The following is a 19,662-nucleotide window of genomic DNA, read 5'->3' on the forward strand; positions in this document are numbered from 1 at the left end:
GGTAGCTGCTCAGGGCGCCTCCCAGCCGATACTTGGCCTGAAGTGCCTAACGGCCCTCGATCCAGGGTGTACACAGGAGCCTGCTGTGCAGTCTTCAGTACAGTCTCCACAGTTGTTCAAGGTTGAATGGCTGCACATAGTGGTCCACAGAATCACCACCTCCTGGCTCACAGGTAACCCATTTGGGGCTCATGATGGGGGCAGAAGCGGGGGGCCCCTGTCCTGTCATCCTCCCACCTGGCTCCTCCAAGCAATCCCATCTTCGGGTACAAGAAAGAGCCATTGTTTAATTCTGGTCACAAACACATCTGTTCTGCACTAAGCTCCTGCGTGTGTAAAACTGCTCTACGGTTTCCTTTCACGCCGACCCAGTAGATATGTGTGGGTGAGTGCCAGATTCTCCAAGGGCCTCCCTGTCCTTGGCAGTGAGAACTGAGCCAAGGCCTGCGTGGGTTCCAGCTGTGTCAAATTGTTGAATTTAAGACTGAGGACGAGCGCTCACTCGTGTCTGCTGTAGAATGATCTAGTGAAAATGGATTTTTTGAGCAATGAAAACCAGAAAAGAGCATAACACTGGCACTTTACCAGGCAGCTTCAAGGCCTGTGGTTTGGGGCTCTGGAAGGACAGCACTTTAAATGCCAGTTATCTGGGGAGAAATGTCCCTGGATGCCCTCGAGGCAGCCACGGCCAGTGCCACCAGCCAAGAACTTGAGTGAAGGCTTTGGGAAAGCCAACACTGTGACCACGTCTGGGCCTCGGCTTTTCTGCAAAATAAGCGTGTCCTTGAGACCAGGCCCTTCCACTCTCCTTCAGAAGGGGTCAGGCTGTGTAACCCCCCAGAACTAAGCCTCCCCAACCGTCACCACCCTTTTCTTTGAAACACTGTCAAGAAAGATTTGCTAGCTGTCAATCTTTTTCTCACCTGAGAGAGTTCCTAATTCCATTGCTCACAAGTTGTGAGCCACTTCTAATGACAGTAATTAGGAAAGGGGGAAAGGGGTGCTGAGAAGAACTGGGGGTTCTTAGAATAAAGGACTCTGAGAGCTTAGAAGTCCGGCCTGTGGCTTTGGGAGGAGGTTGGGAGTTGCTGAAGGGGTGGTCCCCGGTGACGGGTAGGGAGGGGGCTGCCTTCTGAACTGCACCAGCCACAGGAGCATCAGGTCTCTGGAGGCTTCCAGGCCTTGCTGTCACTCATTTCTCTGAGACCACGGTGGGTCCTGGAGAGGCAGGGACGGAGGAGGAAGGACCAGAGCCAAAAGAGCACCTCTGCTCGTGGCACCGTGCTGCACCCGAGCCAAGCCACGGTGTAGGCATCCGTTGAAACTGCAGGAAAGGGAGAGAGGGTGACAGGGTGGGAGAGAGCGATGGATGACCGGCCTTCCAGCCAATTCAGCCTTTTAAAGTAGGCGAAACGCCACTGTGTTTGAGCATCTGCTCCATGTCCTGTTGTGGACAACTGAACAACATTTGATGGGAAAGTGTTACGGAATTGCAGACTCAGTAAATGGGGCCACAGCCCCCCAGGACAGAACCTGCGAGTGGTGTGAATTTCTCAGTGCTGGGGGATGTTGGCTCTAAGAGAAGAAGTGGTGTCTGGTCTTCCCCAGTTGCCCCTGCTATCTCCTTTCTCCCTTTCCCCTCCTTCCTTCTCTCTTTTGGTGGAGATGCTTCTGGTTACCCGTTGTTGTATAACTCAGAGGTTTAAACAGCAAGCGTTCTGTGTGTCTCGTGGCTGGAGGGATCAGGACCTTGAGCAGGACCCGGCTGCCTGGTCCCTGCTGCTCATCCAGGTGGCAGGTGGGGTGCCGGACGGCCGCTACGCTGGGCACGCAGACTCTGCCCAAGACACAGATGCACGAGCCTCCCTGCAAGTTTCTGCGTAGTAGAATTTCTTACAAGCCAGCTCAGGGCTCCCAGAAAGGACAGCCCAGGGGCTGAGAAGTCGAAGCTGCAGCTCCATAAGGCCTGGGTTGCAGGAGTCATGGAGCATAGCCCCAGGGGCCTGGACAAAACATGGCTTCTGGGCGGGAAGAATGTCCGAGAGTGCGGCCTTTATTATGTCAGACTTACTTGATGTGATTTACATTCAGTAAAGTCCACCACTTTTTACTGTATACTTCTATACATTTTTAAAATATACTTTTTAAAAGAAACCTATGTTACATAAATGTTATACCAAAAAATATAGGGGATTCCCGTATGCCCTGCTCCCTAGCCCTCCCACACTTTCCCACACTAACAACATCCCTCATTAGCATGATACATTTGCCACAATTGATGAACACATCTTGGAACATTGCCGCTAAGTGATGATTATAGTTTACATTGTAGTTTACACTTTCTCCTGCAAATTTTTGCATGTTATTACATGATATACAGTGGCTTGTGTCTGTCATTAAAATGTCATTCAAGATGACAAGTCCCCAAAATGTCCCCAAATTATACCTGTTTATCCCTCTCCCTCCCCTCAGAACCTCCAGTGGCCACTGCCTCCACATCCATGATAAAAGTTCTTCCATTTCTAGGATCACATGTCTACAGTAGAACAACTGCAAATCTACCCTAGTCCATCGTCCATTCCCTAATCCTGAGGATTCTGTGTTGGTGATATCCACTCCATCTCTCATTGACAGGTAGCTTAGATTCCGTGGAGCTGATGGATCAGAATTTATTGCTTACAGTTGCAGACTCTCTCTGTTCCTTGAGATGGTCGTCAGTCATCATCTCCTTGTTAGTTTTTCTGGGTGAGTCCAATGAACTGGAGAGCAGGTGTTGCAACTTTGTTCAGATTCAGGGCCCAACTGGCACATGGACAGCCCAAAGATTTAAGTCTTTTGGACATACAACTATCAGCTATAATACTAACTATAGGTTTAGATAGAGGGGCAGCAGAGTCATGTGTAGGGAAAGCACAACTGAGTCCAGCTCTATCACACTGAGGAACGTAAATTCTAAAATAGGGTCGTCTGGCAGGGCCCTAAACTCCTGAGCTGTCTGCCCTGCCTATAGTGTCTGGATGTCTTTAGAGCCCTCAGGAGCCCCACTATGTGAGGTAATATTTGGCAGTCAATGAGATCCTGCTGAGACGTGCATAAACATAATCTCTGGAATGACTTCCAACTCACTTAGAAGTCTCTTGGCCATATAAACTCATTTGTCTTTACCCTTTCCCCCTTTTGGTCAAGTTCTTTTTCCAGTTGCATTGCTCGTGGGTTCTCGGTAGTGATCCCTTGGTGCCAGAGAGGCTTATCCTTGAGAACCATGTCCCATGCTGTGGTGGAAGGTAATGCATTTATATGCTGAGTTTTGGCTTAGAGTACATATTTGAGCAAAAAGGAGGCTCTAAAGAGGTATTACTTAGGTACCCTATAGTGCTGTGCTTAGCTTCCATTTCAAAAGTAAAGATTCATAAGCACAGTCAACCCCAATCAGGGGTCCATCAGTGGTCCATCCTCCTTCAGTAGTCATTGCTTCACTATCAAGGGATTCTTGCTGTCCCATTAGAGAATGTGGCAGAGCTCCTCAGGATGGGAATTCAATATTTCTTTGGTTATTGTGTGAATCTACACCCACTATGACAATGCCCCATGAACACTTGAACACATTCATATGCCTTACAGGTATGCCCCAGGTGAACCTCCTTCTATGCATCCCCCACCTCTGACACCCCACACCAATTATCCTCCCCTGCCACAGTTGTCACCCTTCTGTGATCCAAAACTTCTTCAAAATTGAAGCCAACAAAATAACCAAATACAATTAAAAGGAAATGATATAATAATGGTGGTTTTAAGAATAATGAATAAAATACAACATTTTTAAAAGTGAAATAATATAAAAATATAAAATAAAAAATTAAGAAAATTTTTAACATTATGTCTTTCATTACTGTAAGATGTCTTGTGGGTACAGTGACATTGGCTTCCATTTATTCACCTAGTGTCTTATTTTTTTCATTTTGTCTTCAAAGAAGTTTTAGGTTACAGAAAAGTCACATACAGAGTATAGGTGATTCCCATAAGCCCAATGTCTTCTCCTTTTTTTCCTTTCCCCTATTAATGACATTTTACATGTGGTGGTGCATTTGTTACAAATGATGTACAAATATTAAAACATTGTTACTAACCATGGTCAATGATTTACATTGTGGTTTATGTTTTGGATACTTTTTAATAAGCATGTAAAGCCCATAGTCACTGCCACAGTCAAGCTACAGAATGTTTCCTTCACCCCAAAATTCCTTTGTGCTGCCCCTTTGTACTTGAACTCCCAGCCCTTGGGAACCTTGCTGAAGTAACTATTGGACTTTTTTTTTTCCCCTATTTTTCTTCTTATTGAGTTTTGGAAGTGTTCTTTACCTATTCCAAGTAAAATTCTTTTATCAGAAATATGTCTTGCAAATACTTTCTCCAAGTCTGTAGACTCTCTTTTCATTTTCTTAACAGGTGTTTCTGTAGAGCAAAAATTTTAAATTTTGATAAAGTTTAGATTTAGCCATTTTTTTTCTTTTATGGATTGTACTTTTGGGTGATGTATCTAAGGCCTCTTTGCCTAGCCCAGTGTCACAGCAAATTGTCCTATAAGTGGTTTTACATTTAGTGTGATGAATTAGTTTTTGTATATGGATTCAGAGTTGTTTTAATTTTCAAATGAATGTCCAAATTTTCCAGCACCATTTATTAAAAAGTATTCTTTCTCCCTAACATTGCCCTTGCACTTTTATATATATATAAAAAAAAACAGCTAGTCCTATAAAATTTGCAGGTAATTTTTGGTCACTCTTCTGTTTCCCTGACCAGTGTGTCTACCTTTTCACCACTAGCATACTCTTTTGATTTTAGTAGTTTTATAGTTAAGTCTTGAAATAACAAAGAGAAGGTTCTCCAATTTTGTTCATCTTTTTCAAAATTGTTTTGGCTATTTGAATTACTTTGTTTTTCTGTATAAATTTTAAAGTTAGTTTTTCAATTTCTAAAAAAAGTGTCACTGAGATTTTGACTGGGAGTGTGTTCAATTTAGAGCTCAATTTGGAGAGAATTTACTGCTTTATTATATTATATTCCAGTCTATGAATATGATTTAACTCTCCATTTACTTAGATCTTTGATTTCTTTCATCAGTGTTTTGTAGTTTTCAGCATACAGACCCTGTGCATATTTTTAGATTCATAGATATAAATTATTTTTGTATTTCATGTTTTATTGCTGTTTTAAATGGTACTGACCTTTTAATGTCAATCCGATTCTATGTTGCTCATGTGTAGAAATACAATTGAATTTTTGTGTTTTGATTTTATGTTCTGTAACCTTGCTAACCTCACCTATTAAAATTCTAGAGACCTTTAATTTGTAGACACTTAGGGGTTTTCTACATGGACAATTATGTGTGCAAGCATGGTTCTGTATGCCTTCTATTTCTTTTTCTTTCCTTATGGTTATTGGCTAGGACTTCCAGAATAGGAATGATGAGAGTAGACATCTTTGCCTTGTACCTGATCTTAAGGAGAAAGCATTGTATTTCATCTTAAATAAGATGTTAGTTTTAAGTGTTTTACAAATACCTTTAACAAATTTAGTAAGTCCTTTTAATTCCTGCTTTTCTGAGAGTTTTTTTTTTTTTATTATTAGTGGATGTTAAATTTTGTTAAATGTATTTCTAAATCTACTAAGGTGATCATATGGCCTTTCTTCTTTATTTTATTGATATGGTGAATTACCTTTATTAATTTTTTAATCTTTTGCCAAACTTGCATTTATAAGCAAAACACCACTTGATCAGGTTAGATTATGATTTTTACATATTGCTGATTTTTATATGTTGGTGAATTTGACTTGCTAATATTTGTTAAAAATACTTGTGTTTGTGTTCATGAGGGATTTTGACCTGTAGTTTTATTTTCTTTTGATGTCTTTTTCTGATTTTGGTATTAGGGTAATCCCTTAAAATTGATTTTCTTTCTTTCTCAAATACTGGGGGAATTCACCACTGCAACCATCTGTACTTGGAATTTTCTTTGTTGGAAGAGTATAATTATGAATTCAAATTTTTCACAGCAGTAAGAATATTCTTTACTAGATATTCCTATTTCTTTACTAGATATACCTGTTTCTTCTTTACTAGACTTTTGAGGTATATTCTTCTTAAAGAATTTGTCCATTTCATCTAAATTGTTGAATTTATGAACATAAAGATACTAAAAATAATTCTTTATTGTCATTTTAATGTCAGTAGGATTTATAGAGATAGCTCCAAATATTGGTATATAGATAATTTGTAATTTCTCTTTTTTCCTTGATCAGTCTGACTGGAGGTTTATCAAGTTTATTGATCTTTTCAAGGAACCAGCTTTGGTTTCTCTGATTTTCTCTATTTTTAAAAAAATTTTTAAATGTCATTAAATTCTTCTCCTTTTCTTTATTATTTTCTTCTATGTGATTGTTTTGGACTTAATTTACTCTTATTTTCCAGATTATTAAGATAGAAGATTCGATTCTAGCATAGGCATTTAAATGCCATAAGAATCTTAAACCTATACTTCCAATTTTCCCTCCCATCTTTTGTGCCATTGCAGTCATATATTTTACTCTTACATATGCTAGAAATCCATAATAAATTGCACTTTTTTTTTGCTTTAGACAGCCAATTATCTTTGAAAGTGATTCAAAATAAAAAATATATTTACCTTCATTTTAACTGTTTCTGTAACTCTTCATTTCTTTGTGTAGACTCAAGGTTCTGGTATCTGTCTTGTATCATATTTTTTCTGCCTGAAGAACTTCCTTTAACATTTCTTTTAGTGCAGCTCAGCCAGTAATGAATTTCCTCAGCTTTTGTCTGTCTGAAAAGTGTCTTTATTTTGCCTTTGTATTTAAAAGGTATTTTCACAGTTCCCGAATTTGGGGATGATAGTTTTGCCTGTCAGCATTTTAAAGATGTCATTTCATTACTTTCTGGCTTACATAATTTCTTTTGAGAAGGCTGCTGTAATGCTTATCATTATATATAATGTATCTTTTTTGTGCGAAGGCTGTTGGCAAACATTCTGTACTCTCACACTAGCCGATACTTAGCCTTTAGCCATTTATTAAACATTTTAACTAGTTCTCTTATCGAGTTGCAAGTGCTCATTGTCTCTTCCTTCCATGATCTGCCACTGGTGAGTCAGCATTCACATCCTTACTCCTTGGAGGGACTCATCTTCTTTAGATTTTAAGCTAGTGTTTGCCCTGTGACCTCAGCTCTCTGATGGTTCAAGAAAAGTTATGATTTTTTATTTTACTCAGTGTTTTCTTGTTCTTAAGGCAGATGTGATATTCTTCCCAACTTTCTGCATCCAAGGAGTTCTGGTCAGATGGTGAGAGAGAAGTAGGACTGTTTCCTTGGAGACTTGTGGAGGGAGAGGCAGAAGGATATCACTGCCTTGGCAGAAGGTGGGACAAGCCATGCTTTGGAAGAGTAGACTTGAGGGCCTTGGGTGAATTTAAGCTTTCTCACTTCTGCCTAATGAGATGGCTTTTGAGGAAGAAAACCGTGAAAAGTGTAATTGCTGTTGGCCCACGCTCTGCGCCCACGTGTTTGTGCCAGGAGGCCCTTGACTTTGTTTCTCATCCTGAAGCCAAAGGGTCCTCTGGGCTTCATCTCACTTTCTATTTTTATTTATTTATTTATTTATTTATTTATTTTTGAGAAGGAAAAATGGTTTATTGATGGTCGGCTGGACTCAGGAGCTTCCTGTTGCAAACCTGTCATCTCACTTTTGAAAAGCAGCTCCCGGAGAGCCAAGGCGCTCCTCTCGCCCTGCAGAAAGCTCGATGGTACAGCCAGAGTGCTCGCCTCCTTTCACAGACCACAGCGTTATCCTTGGAAAGCCCACCGTGTCACGCCACTGCCTTTCTCAAGTCCTTTGCTCATTCAAAGGTCCACCCTTCCTTCCAGACCTAATAAGTGTCTTCTGGGCTCAAGTCTCCGTGCCTTCCTAGGGCTGAATCATTGCTCTGCTGCTTGACAGAATGATCTGCCTGTTGACAAGTGCATGGCATCTCCACTAGAAGGAGAATTGCAGGAAGGCAGAGCATTTGGCAGGTATATAAATGGGCCTCTTAGCTGTTGAGCAAAGGAAGTAAATAACCAGTGGAAAGCCTAAAAGTGGCTGCCCCTAGTGAGAGACAAAGAGAAATTTAGTGTCTAAGTGATTAAAAAACATAATGAGGATCAACAATGTATATGAGAGGGGTTGGTGTTTTTCTTTGTTTTCATACTTTTTCATTTAAAGGATAATTTAGCTTGAAGCCTATGGGTATATAATGAGGTAGAGTAGGGAGCAGACTAGATGAAGCCTTGCCTTGATCTCAAATATTGTGTAATAGGAAAAGAAATAGAGAAAGCTTTTACTTGCTACTCTTCTCAGATCCACAGGAAAGGCTCAACTGTGGCATGAGAAGATAATCCAGTCCACGAAATGAGAAATAGCCCATATCTCTTTCTTTGTAATTCCACTATTAGCTTCCAAAAACATTCATCACACTTCCCCGAGTTCAGGGCTGTGGTTGCCCGTGAACCCTGAGTGGCAGCTAAGGTTGGTTTCTCATCTCTCCTCCCTGCCGCGCCTCCTACCACTTGTATGACTGTCTTGGGTGACCGCCGTGGAGCAGTGCCGACCGCGCCCCCGCAGAATGTGCAGGCAGCAGCTGTGAACTCCACCGCCATTCAGTTCCTGTGGAACCCTCCGCCTCAGCAGTTTATCAACGGCATCAACCAGGGATACAAGGTACTCGCCCTTGGCTCTGACCCTTAGACGGCGTTGGATGCCCCTGGTTTGGGAATGCAAAGGGGGGGCTGCCTGTTGCAGAGGGTCTTCAACCTGTCAGCCACCATGCACTCAAGGGCTTCTCATCAGCTATGCAGGTGCAGAAATTCAAATTACCCATTGTCAAGAGGATGGTTCTGCATGAGAGAGCAATTTTTTTTTAGGAAGATGATTCATTTTTAAATGACCGTTGGGGACATATCTTGGTTGATTGGAATCAACATTTGTACAAACCACTTCTTCCTGGAAAGGAGTCCTCTCAGAAGAACACAAACTTAGAGCAAAGGGAGCTGGCTGCACTTGAGTAATACTTCCATCAAGTAAGGGTATTTATTTCCTACCCTGTCTGTACTTTAGGGAGACCGGTTGATTCAGAGTACCTTCTTGAGCTGAATGAGAGACACAGATAAATCCCTACCATCCAACTTTTCTCTGTCATTAGTTACGAGAATAGATTACTTTCATAGATGTACTTGGGTGCCATTTCCAAAAATATAGTCAGTCTTCCCTTTTAGATCAACTTCTGATTAGATTTTGAGAGCCCACCTTAATTTTACCTACAAACACTTGTACATATCTTCATTAATGGCAGGTAAATTCAGGGAGGCGCTTATAAAGAAGGGATTCCATCTAGTTTGCCTGAGTACTTGGAAGTTTCAGAGTCAGAGGTTATTATTTCCTCAGATGCACTGGTTCATTTTTTTCCACTTGGATTCAACTTACTAAAATACTTGTTTTTCACTAGAAAGGCAGGCACATCTAGAAATGAACCCTGCCATTTCTTTTTCCCCAGAAGTAGCTAATGTCAGAACATTTTCTGAAAGAAAATATTGATCAGTCAAGATAATTCTTCCTTCTTGACTCCACTGTCAAGTCTTACTGGCAGGATTGGAGCATTCATTTGATTGTTTAGCTGTTGTTTTGATCTATATAAGTGTGGTTTGTGTCCTGCAGCATGTCAACTTTCGGATGCAATTAATCCTGGAAATATTTGGTATCAAAGGAATTAAAAGTCACACATGTACATAATGTTGCCAAAATACTAAAACAACTTTATGTCTTTATAAGGTTTTATATATTTTAGCTGTTTGAAATTATAATTAATTTCCGAAAATCCCTTTAGAAGACAAATGTGTTATAAATTATAAATAATTAAGATTGTTTCCACTGAATCAGGGGCTTCTACTTGAGTCAGAATAGATACTCTGGGAAAAATATTTGTATTTATGTCTCACTGTGTTGATTCAGTTGAATAACAGTACCATCTTTTTTCTTACTGTTTAAAAATATGTATGTTCTGTAACATGCTTAAGTGAAGAGGAGGTGAAGGTTTTAGAGAGTGTCTGAGTTTAAGTATATTTTTTTAATATATACATGTATCAAATATATATAAACATATACATATTTGTATATAATAATCTAATATCTTTTAAAGACCATTTTTCAAAAGTGAGATTAAAATCTTAATTACAACTTTCCTTGTCTTGAATACATATTGATTGCAAAATGGAATTCCTTGTCTTGAATACATATTGATTACAAAATGGAACAGAGTTGTGGGTGAAAAATTGCAATTTAAAGGATCCCTTTTCAACCTGCTCCCTCCCAGCTTCTGGCATGGCCAGCAGATGTCCCAGAGGCTGTCACAGTAGCCACCATTGCTCCAGATTTCCATGGAGTCCACCACGGGTATATAACCAACTTGAAGAAGTTCACTGCTTACTTCACGTCAGTTCTGTGTTTCACCACTCCTGGGGATGGGCCTCCAAGTACACCTCAGCTCGTCCGGACTCATGAAGACAGTAAGTATCTGTTCGTCATTTGTCTACAAATATCAACAGCCCATCAGCAATAAGTCAGTCGTTAAGGAGGAGTGGGCCACTATTACGTCCAGCCTTGGCTGGGGCAAAGACAGGCCATTAAGGGACTCCATATTCTTTGAGTGCTCACTATCTGCTCACCCCTCGGAGATGATCTTTGAACCATGCTTGGCAGAGCGTGAGGCATGGAATTTGAAAGAAGGCCCTGGCTAGAGTAGGAACTCTGGGGCCAGAGGTGGAGATTCTAGGCCCAGTTTTGTGGGTCACACTTCTGTTCATGCTGAACTTGCTATTCACCTGGATGTCAACTTCTAATCCTCTTACCTCCTTCCTTAATGCCCCTTTTTACTACACCTACACGTTCCCTTGCCTTCCAACCCATTCATCCCCTGACCTTCCTAGAGACATTTCACCTGAGCCCCTCTAAGCTCCTTATTTTCTTTCAGTATAAACTCATTGCTTTGACCTCCTCACCTCTCACACTCTCCATAAACCTTAGCACCCTGGCTTTCTCTTCACCGCTCTGTTATAACTCTCTTGCCATTGACCCCCAATAAACTTAAGGTCTGTGTCAAACTAGCAACAGAGGAAGAAGAATGGAACATGGTTTCTTGACCCTCTTGACTTACTGACATTCCCAAAAGAAGAAAAAATTGAAAAACAACTCTACTGATATGATTTGATCCTGATTCTTCCCATACTCTACCTTTGATCTGGCATTTGCTTTTCTTTTAGATTGAAATTCTTACTGAGATAGTTCTAGATTTGCATGCAGTTGTAAGAAATAATTCTGAGATTCCCATGTATACTTTTCTCAATTTTCCCCAATGGTAACATTTGCAGAACTATAATATAATATCACAACCAGGTAACTGATACTGACAAAATCCTCCAATCTGATTCAGATTTCCCCAGTTGTATATATACTCATTTGTGTGTATTTAGTTCTGTACAGTTAATCACATATGCAGATTTGTATATATACCACCACAATCAACATACCTGATATTCCAACATCACAAAGATAAGTCAAGTGGCACTTTCACTACCTTTCTTGCTAACCTGTGTGCCTTTTAATTCTTTTTCTTGTCTTGTTGTTGTGGCTAGAATTTCCAGTACTATGTTGAACCAGAGTTGTAAGAGCAGACATCCTTGCCTAGCTCTGAATCTTAGAGGGAAAGCAGGCAATCTTTCATGTTAAGTATGATTTTTTTAATAGATACTCTTTATCAAGTTGAGATAATTCCCCTCCATTATTTACTTGCTTAGAGTTTTACTCATGAATGAAGGCTGGCTTTTTTTTTTTTCCCAATGCTTTTACTACTTCAATAGGTATGATCATGATATTTCTTCTTAGTTTGTTGATATGGTGGATTATATTGATTTTTCAAATGTTGAACCAGCCTTGCATACTTGAAATATATCCCACTTGGTCATGGTGTATAATTCTTTTTACATGTTTTTGGATTCAGTTTACTAATATTTTGTTGAAGTTTTTGCATCTAAGTTCATGATATATCAATGTTGGTTTGTAGTTTTCTTTTTCTGTATTGCCTTTGTCTGGGGTTGTTTTCAGGGCCTCATAAAATAAATGTGGAAATATTTCCTCTTCTTATATTTTCTAGAAGAGATTGTGTAAAATTGTTGTCAGTTCTTCCTTAAATGTTCAGTATTTTCCAGTGATATACTCTGGACCTGGAGGTTTCTTTTTTGTGAGCTTTTTAATTGTAAATTCACTTTGTTTAATTGAAGTTATTTCATCTTGGCTAAGTTTCAGTAGTTCATGGTTTTCAAGGAACTGATCATCTAAGCTGTTGAATTTGTGAATGTGAAGTTGTTCATAGTACTCTCTTAATATCTTTGTATGATGCCTACAGGATCTGTAGTGATACCACATTTCATTCCTGATATTGATAATCTGTCTTTCCTTTCTTTTTTATTTTATTTTTGGCATTCTTTTTTTATTTTTGGCATTCTTGCTAGAGGCTTATCACTTTTATTGACTTTTTTCCAAAGAACTGGCTTCTTATTTTATTTATTTTTTTCTCTTGTTTTCCTAATTTTGATTTCATTGATTTCTGTTCTTACTTATTTCCTTCTGCTTGCTCTGGGTTTCTTTCACTCTTCTTTTTCTAATTTATTGAGGTAAGAATTAAGATTATTTATTTGAGGTCATCTTTTCTAATGCAAACATTTAATGTAATAAATTTACCTCCGAAAACTGCTTTAGCTGTATCCCACAAATTTAATATGTTGTGTTTTCATTTTCATTCAGTTCTACTTTTTTTTTTTTTTTTTGAGACTTCTTTGATCCATAGATTATTTAGAAGTGTGCTATTTCATTTCCACATGTTTGGAGATCTTCCTTTGTCTTTCTGCTATTGATTTCCAGTTTGACTCCCTTCTGGTCAGAGAACATACTCTGTAGGATTTCAATTCTTTTAAATGTGTTGAAGTTGGTTTTATGGCCCAGGATATGGTCTATCTTGGTGAATGTTCAATGAGTGTTTGAAAATTCTGCTGTGGTACCTGTTTTTCAATCATAAATTTTATGTACTCTTCCCTAGGGTTTAAGATTTAAAGGAGAAAGTTGATCAAGCTTATGCATTTCCTTTTATTTTGATTGTATAGCTATCTCATCAACTTATGTGCTTATCAATAATTATACTTGATTCAATCATTGGTTCATTCATTTATCCATCTATCCAATATGCCAACATACATACATACTTACATACAAGTGTTTGTAGAACGTCCATTATGTCGGAGGTAGCCAGCTGGGTTTGGAGGGATTGTGATGATGAATAAGCATAGCCTCTACCTTTAGAACTCATATCTGATCTGATATGAAGTGAACATGACCAAGGTCAGTGCCACTGATAAAGGAGGTCCATAAAAGTGACTGGGGTAACCCAGTGAAGAGGAACAGAAAATACTTGGGATGGGGGGGCATACAGCTTCTAGCGAAGGTGACAATGGAGTGGGATCTTGATAGTTGGACCTTTCAGGCAGAGAAGGAGTGAGGACAGTCCTGGTAGGGGAAATACCATCCATAAAGGCAAAGAAGCATGGGAGTACATGAGAACAGATGACATGGTCAGAATGGCCAATGTTTGGTATTGTATGATTGGATCCATGGTTTAGAAAGTTCTGTCTGAGGGTTTTGTGATGAATGGACTGGAAGTAAAAGTGAAGGAAGCTGGGAAGAAGGTGAAAAATTATGAGAGCCTCTGCCCAGGCAGTGGATGTAGCCGTAAGTGGAGAGGTTCAAAATCACAGAGAAAAATCAAGCAAATTTGGGGATTAGATTTAGGAGGTGTGGTAGAAGGAGTTATCTAGGATGACTCAATACATTTTAATTTATGTGATGGGATAGAGGGTGATACTGGTAACCAAATGTAGACTGCAGATGAACAGTAGGCCCAAGGTTGAGATGATGAGTTGGCTTTGGACGCCCTGAGTGTGAGGTGCATGTGGAGCAGCTGGGTGAATGTGGTCACTGGGCAGCAGGGAGACTGAAGCGGTTGATTTTGGAGTCCCAGTAATTAGCAATTGTGATCCTACTTTCCAGAGAAATGCTAGTGGGCATAATATAATATGTGGGCTAACCACAGATGGGAATGTTTGAAGTCAGTTCTACCTTAGAGTGCTTGAGGTATAAAGTCCCTAGAGACTGAAGCCACCCAGGTGCTTTTGCGCACTTGGGGATTGGGTGGGCAAGTTGGGTGGGGACAAGAGGAGGGCATGCTGCTGAGTTCAGGTACTGCTTTGTGCAGTCAGGCTTGTCTCGGGGGCTTAGTCCTTGTAAGTGAGAGAGCAAAGGGCCCACTTGGATCTCTGGAAAAGGAAAAGGAGTCTTGCTCAGAAAAGGCATGCACTCTCCCCTAGCCTGGTAGGAAACCACAACCCAGTTCCTTTATGTCTTCAACTGCAGTGAGAAAGGAAGCGATTGGGAGGTGGCAGTGAATTCTAGGAGCATCTACCAAGCATCTCCTCTGAAGCTCTTCATTATTTAGATGTTTTCCTCTACTTCATTTATTTAAAGAATAGGCATGGGCAGAATCTCAGGTGAAACCACAGCCAGATCCAACTGGATATCAGATTTTATTTTTCAGAGAACATTGATTAAAAAGAAAAAAAAGAAAACCTCTTCAAATAAAATTTTTAAAAAAGACTCCTGATGGAATTCTTTATCAAATAAACTCTCTTCTTGCAGGTTAAAAAGCAAACATATAAGCAAAAACTATGGGGAAACATATCCATAAAGCTCTATAGCTAGGAAATAGAAAATTAAATGAGGTTAGACCTACCATTCATAAGTGGAAAGGACCCTTCCCTGGGAATTAAAAAAGAGAAGTGATGTCACCTTTCTCGAATTTTCTAATGGAACCATCATTTTTTGATAGGCAGGGTGCTTATTTATGGATTATCACATTGAAAGGATGAAGTTAGGGCTGAGGTCTGCCCTGGGGGTTGAAAGGAAACGTTTGCTTGTTGGGCACTGGGGACACAACTTCCAGAGTTAATTCCACATCCCAGCAGGCTCTTTCCAAAGCGCCAATGGAATAAGAGCTTGGGGTGGGAGCAGGGGGAGTAGTAAAGAGGAAACAATATAAATTCTAAGGCGAGACATTGCCAGCTGGTCCCAGCAGAGCTAGAGGACTGCATATTTGGGAGGAATCCAGGCGAGAGACACCGAGAATAGAAAAGGAGCAAAAAGCTTTCTTTGCTACTTTATCGATCGAAAAAAGAACAAGTTAGTTCAGAAAACCCATCAGAATGTCTTTCTGGAAGCTCAAAATTGGGGGCGGATGAGATGGTCTTGACAGCCGTTCTATTTTACCATCTTCCACAGTAGAGCAGTGAAATTTGTCAGAGTGTTGGAGCTTATCCATAAAAAGTCTTTTTGAAAGTTTCACCCAGATGAGTGTATTTTTCCAAAGCTGTTACTTTTTAAAAAATTACAAGTTGTTTAGGATCCTTTATCCAAGTACCAATTGAGTAACTAGGTGCTGAATTCCCCTTAAAAATCAGCTGTCAGTGCAAGCTGGGCTGGCAGTGGCCACAGCAAGGACTTGTCTGTGGGGACCCCCAGCCCAGCCCCAGACCCTGCTATCTTGCAGAACAACCACGACTTCACGCTCCTATTTTAAGGGCAGAACTGCTTCTTTTCTTCCTGTTACTGTTAAAAAGGTGCCAGTGGGGTGTTGGCCCCACCGAGGGGAGTGAGACACCCAGCCTTTCTGTAGGAGGCTGCTGACCCCTGCCTGGCACAGAACAGATACTTGATGATGGGAGTGGAAATGAGCTGAATTCGTCTCTTCCTTGTCCGCCTTCTTTTCCTGCCTTTAGCCACCCTTTCGTCCTCCCTGATTTTGTCCCTTACTTCTCTCCTGAAATGGCCACTGAGAGGGGTGGGCACAGGGCAGCCACGTCAGAGGCAGTGGAGCTCCAGGGGGTGGGCAGGCGGCAGAGCAGATCTGAGCCAAGCCCCTGTATCTGCTGTTTGGAGTGACAGGCGGGAAGGCCCTGCGAGGTGCCCAGCCCAGTGGGTGGGGGCTCGTGCCTCTTCCCCTGCCTTTCCCTTCCCCGCACCCCCTGTGGTCCCAAGACCCCAGCCTCCTCCAAGGCGTTCCCTTTTCTATCCGCTTCCCCCTGCCGAGCACAGCGGCTCTGGCCCCTGGAGGCTGAGGAAGGAGCCGGCTCTGAGCCCCCCCTCCCACTGCCTCGAGATCGCCGGGGTCTGCTGCAGCGTCCTCTGCTTTCTCCAGCCCATGAATTGGCCTTTTGGGTCTTTGCTCTCCAGGGCTTTCCAAAGTAGCACGAAGCTCCTCCTTCACTGGGACCATCTGCAGCTGCTGATGGAGAGTGGCTCAGTGTCCAAGGAGCATTTCATGGTGCCAGGGACGTGCTAAGCGTGCCCCTGCTGTATTGCACTTATCCTTACAAGAACCTTGCAAAGTGAACTCTTTTTATGTCCCCACTTCACAGATGAGCCAACTCAGTCTTCGAGAGCTGAAGTAATTGCCCAGCTAGCCAGTTGCAGAGGCTTCAGGCACTCCTGGGAGGAAACCCTGTGGGTCCACCCTGCCTCCTGCCCAGACAGGGAGAGGTGCTGTGAGCCAGCAGCCCTGGTTTGCCCCACACAAGCCAGACAGATGGTGGCTGCGGAGGCCGCTGCAGGTGGCACGGCTTCCCTGGAGCCTGGCAGCCTGTGGCTAGTAGATGAGACCAGGGCCAGGGCGAGGTGCAGGGAACTGTCTTTGGTCCTTTGCTTGGCTGGGGTGAAGGCTTGAGTAAAACAATGGATGTCACGATACCGGGGACGCCCCTTAGCATCTGGAATCCCTCCTCCCTTCGAGTTTTACTGATAGTTTCTGCAAGTTTCTGCTTGCCTTGGATTATCTGACCCGGAGTCAAAGCCCTTCCCAAAAACCTGCTAACAGAGAGCGGGCCATTGTACTGACAGGCTACTTTCTTTCAAATTGCCAGGACCAGGGGCCGTGGGACACCTGAGTTTCACCGAGATTCTGGACACCTCTCTCAAGGTCAGCTGGCAGGAGCCCCTGGAGGAAAATGGCATCATCACAGGTAAGAGTCCCTGTGGTCTGAAAAAGCCCAAGGAAAGGAAGTTTGCCCTAACGAAAGAGGGTGGAAGTGACTCCCCTGAGGGGCGGCCGATGCACGGCCCTGTGCCAGCAGCCCTCTGAGGGCATCTGAAATGTCCTGGCGAGCGGCAGAAGGTGAGGGCAGCCACCACGCGCTGGACTGGCCGTGAGCCCCACGGAGGCCGCAGCCTGAGAGCCCCGAGAGCCACCCTCCTTCCGTTCTCTTAAACCTCTGAAGTCTCGGACCCAAGAACCCCTAATTTTATGGTGTGTTCTTTGACATGCGCTGCACCTAATTCTTGTGGCAACATCACAAGGTGCATGCTGATATTATGGCCATTTCACAGATGAGGAAGTGGCGGCTCAGGAGGTCAGGTGACCGTCCCTTTCTGTGATGTGCAAGCCCTTTCCTGAGGGCCACAAACAGGGCCGTGGGCACGGGGCCGCCACGCTGGTGATGGCAAGGCCGGAAGGAAGTCCGGGTCTGCTGACGCCAGGTCCTCCCCACGCCGCCCCTCCCGCAGGTCCCACTGTGAGAGCCCGAGGCCACGGAGGGGCAGCCAGGGGCAGCGCGGGTGCGCGTGCGGCCGGCCTCGGCTCAGCACCGCTGCCCCTAAGAGTGGACCCGCTCAGCAGGAGGGGCGTCCTGGGCGGATGGCGCACCTTTCACAGGGGTTTCAATGGTTTTCTTTTATAGAACAGGTGTCTGAAAGAAAATTCAGGGTGAAGGTTAATTGAAATCTCGGGTTGAAAAAACGATGGTGTTTGATGGCACAAGCACAGGCTTCCCCTCCGTGAAGCGGGTGCTTCCGCCTCGCTGGGTCCTTTGCCGAGGAGCCCCAGCTTACTTCTCAGACCCTGTTTCTTCACGCGTCGGCGCCGCGGTGCCCCTCGCCAGGCTGCTGGGAGGACTGAGGACTGAGGCCAGCGTATGTCCAGAGCGCCGGCCCCTGGGGAGTTCCTTTCCTGTTAGTAAACACTGCTGGACGCTGCCAGCTGGCCACGCCATAGTCCTGTTGCCCGGTCACCCCTCTGCTGGACGTATGTCAGGCACTGGCCAGGCACCTTGCCCGTGCCAGCGCATGGCGTCTTGAGGGCTCAGGCCTCAGCTTTTACGGCTGGACCGGAGCTTTCCGGCGCCCCGGCCTCTGAATGAGCAGTTTACATGGCGCTGGTGAGTTGTGTAGCCGCTTCCGCTCTTGTCCTCTGGTTGGAGGTGCTGTCCTCAGCTGCCTGCCAAGACTGGGAGCCCGCGTGCTGACAGCGGGGACTGCGCAGCACAGGCCCTCCCTCCCAGGGTACCTGGGGACACTGGAGACCAGGGGACTGCCTGCCGCTGCCGCCCTGGCCGGGGACTGTGGGCCCCTCCCCTGCCCCTCCTCCTCTCCCTCCTGTCACCTGTGACCGGGCAGCAGTGGCCACCCAGGCTGCTCTTCTCCACACCATGGGAGGCACAGCCCACCAGCCGTCGAGAGGGGCTGAGCCTGAGATATGGAGGGCGCATCCCAGGGGCACCCACAGCAGGTGTCATTCTTCCTGCTGTGACGTGAATGGGGCGCGGGTGGGATCTGAGCCATGCTGCTCACCCCTGCACCAGGGTCCCCAGCTTCCCAGGTTCTCAGCGCTGTCAGTGCACCCCCAGGCCAGAGGAACACCCAACAGTTCTATTTGTTAAATAGCTAGATCCAGACAACTTAATACATATTTATATGCTAGCAACTTCATGGACGCTGGAAAAAAATTACACATTAATTGAGAGAAAACATTTTTATTTCATTCTTAAATAACCCCAGCTACTTCCTGGCGGGGGGTGTGCACCTGTTGGGCATGGCACAGCCCCTCAAGCTGAGGAGTCAGCTTGTCCCACCGCCCTAACCTCCTGTTCACCTGGAGTCTCGTGAGGCTCTTGTTTCCTTAGCACAGGAACCGTCAAAAACTCAGCTTCAACATCATGGAACTAGATTTTGTCTAAGTTCTTGACTATGCTGCAGAAATGAATTTCAGGAGCATGTTGGGTGAGTTAGGCCAGTAATTTATTCAGGTAGGGAGGGACAAGAAATGGGAGAAAATAACAGGTCATGGGTCCCAGGTAGAGGAAGGGGCTGAAGAGTGATAAGATGGGCTGATTTGCAGACTACAGTTCCCCATTATAGATGATAAATGCCCAGGTTTACTTGCGTGGTAACCATGGCAGGGGAAAAACAGCAAGAGCAGGGCGAAGAGGGCAGGGCAGGCACATGGACTGGGACAGGCGCCGGGCAGGGTGAAGGCAAGAGAGCAAGAAGTCTTCAGGCTTGCCTTTTAAACCATTAATTATTCCGCCCCTTTGCTAATTGCACAGGAGGAGTCCTCACTGTTGGCTGTTTTGATTGATTACCTCACCCCTCAATGCCCCAGGAGGGCCCAGTTATAAGACCCCTGGAGAAT

General features: G+C 43.6%; 1 protein-coding gene across 5 annotated transcripts in view; it reads left to right on the plus strand.

The window, feature by feature from the left end:
* SDK1 (sidekick cell adhesion molecule 1) overlaps positions 1–19,662 on the plus strand; it is a 917,480-nt gene that overhangs the window by 736,271 nt on the left and 161,547 nt on the right. For all 5 annotated transcript variants that reach the window (XM_058285708.1, XM_058285711.2, XM_058285709.2 and 2 more), the window contains exons 18-20: positions 8,653–8,768; positions 10,417–10,609; positions 17,120–17,218. In XM_058285708.1, coding sequence (XP_058141691.1) covers positions 8,653–8,768; positions 10,417–10,609; positions 17,120–17,218 — 408 coding nt within the window. The remainder of the gene's footprint in view (positions 1–8,652; positions 8,769–10,416; positions 10,610–17,119; positions 17,219–19,662) is intronic.

This window comes from Dasypus novemcinctus, chromosome 23, assembly GCF_030445035.2.
Source record: "Dasypus novemcinctus isolate mDasNov1 chromosome 23, mDasNov1.1.hap2, whole genome shotgun sequence".
In the NCBI taxonomy this organism is placed as follows: Eukaryota; Metazoa; Chordata; class Mammalia; order Cingulata; family Dasypodidae; genus Dasypus; species Dasypus novemcinctus.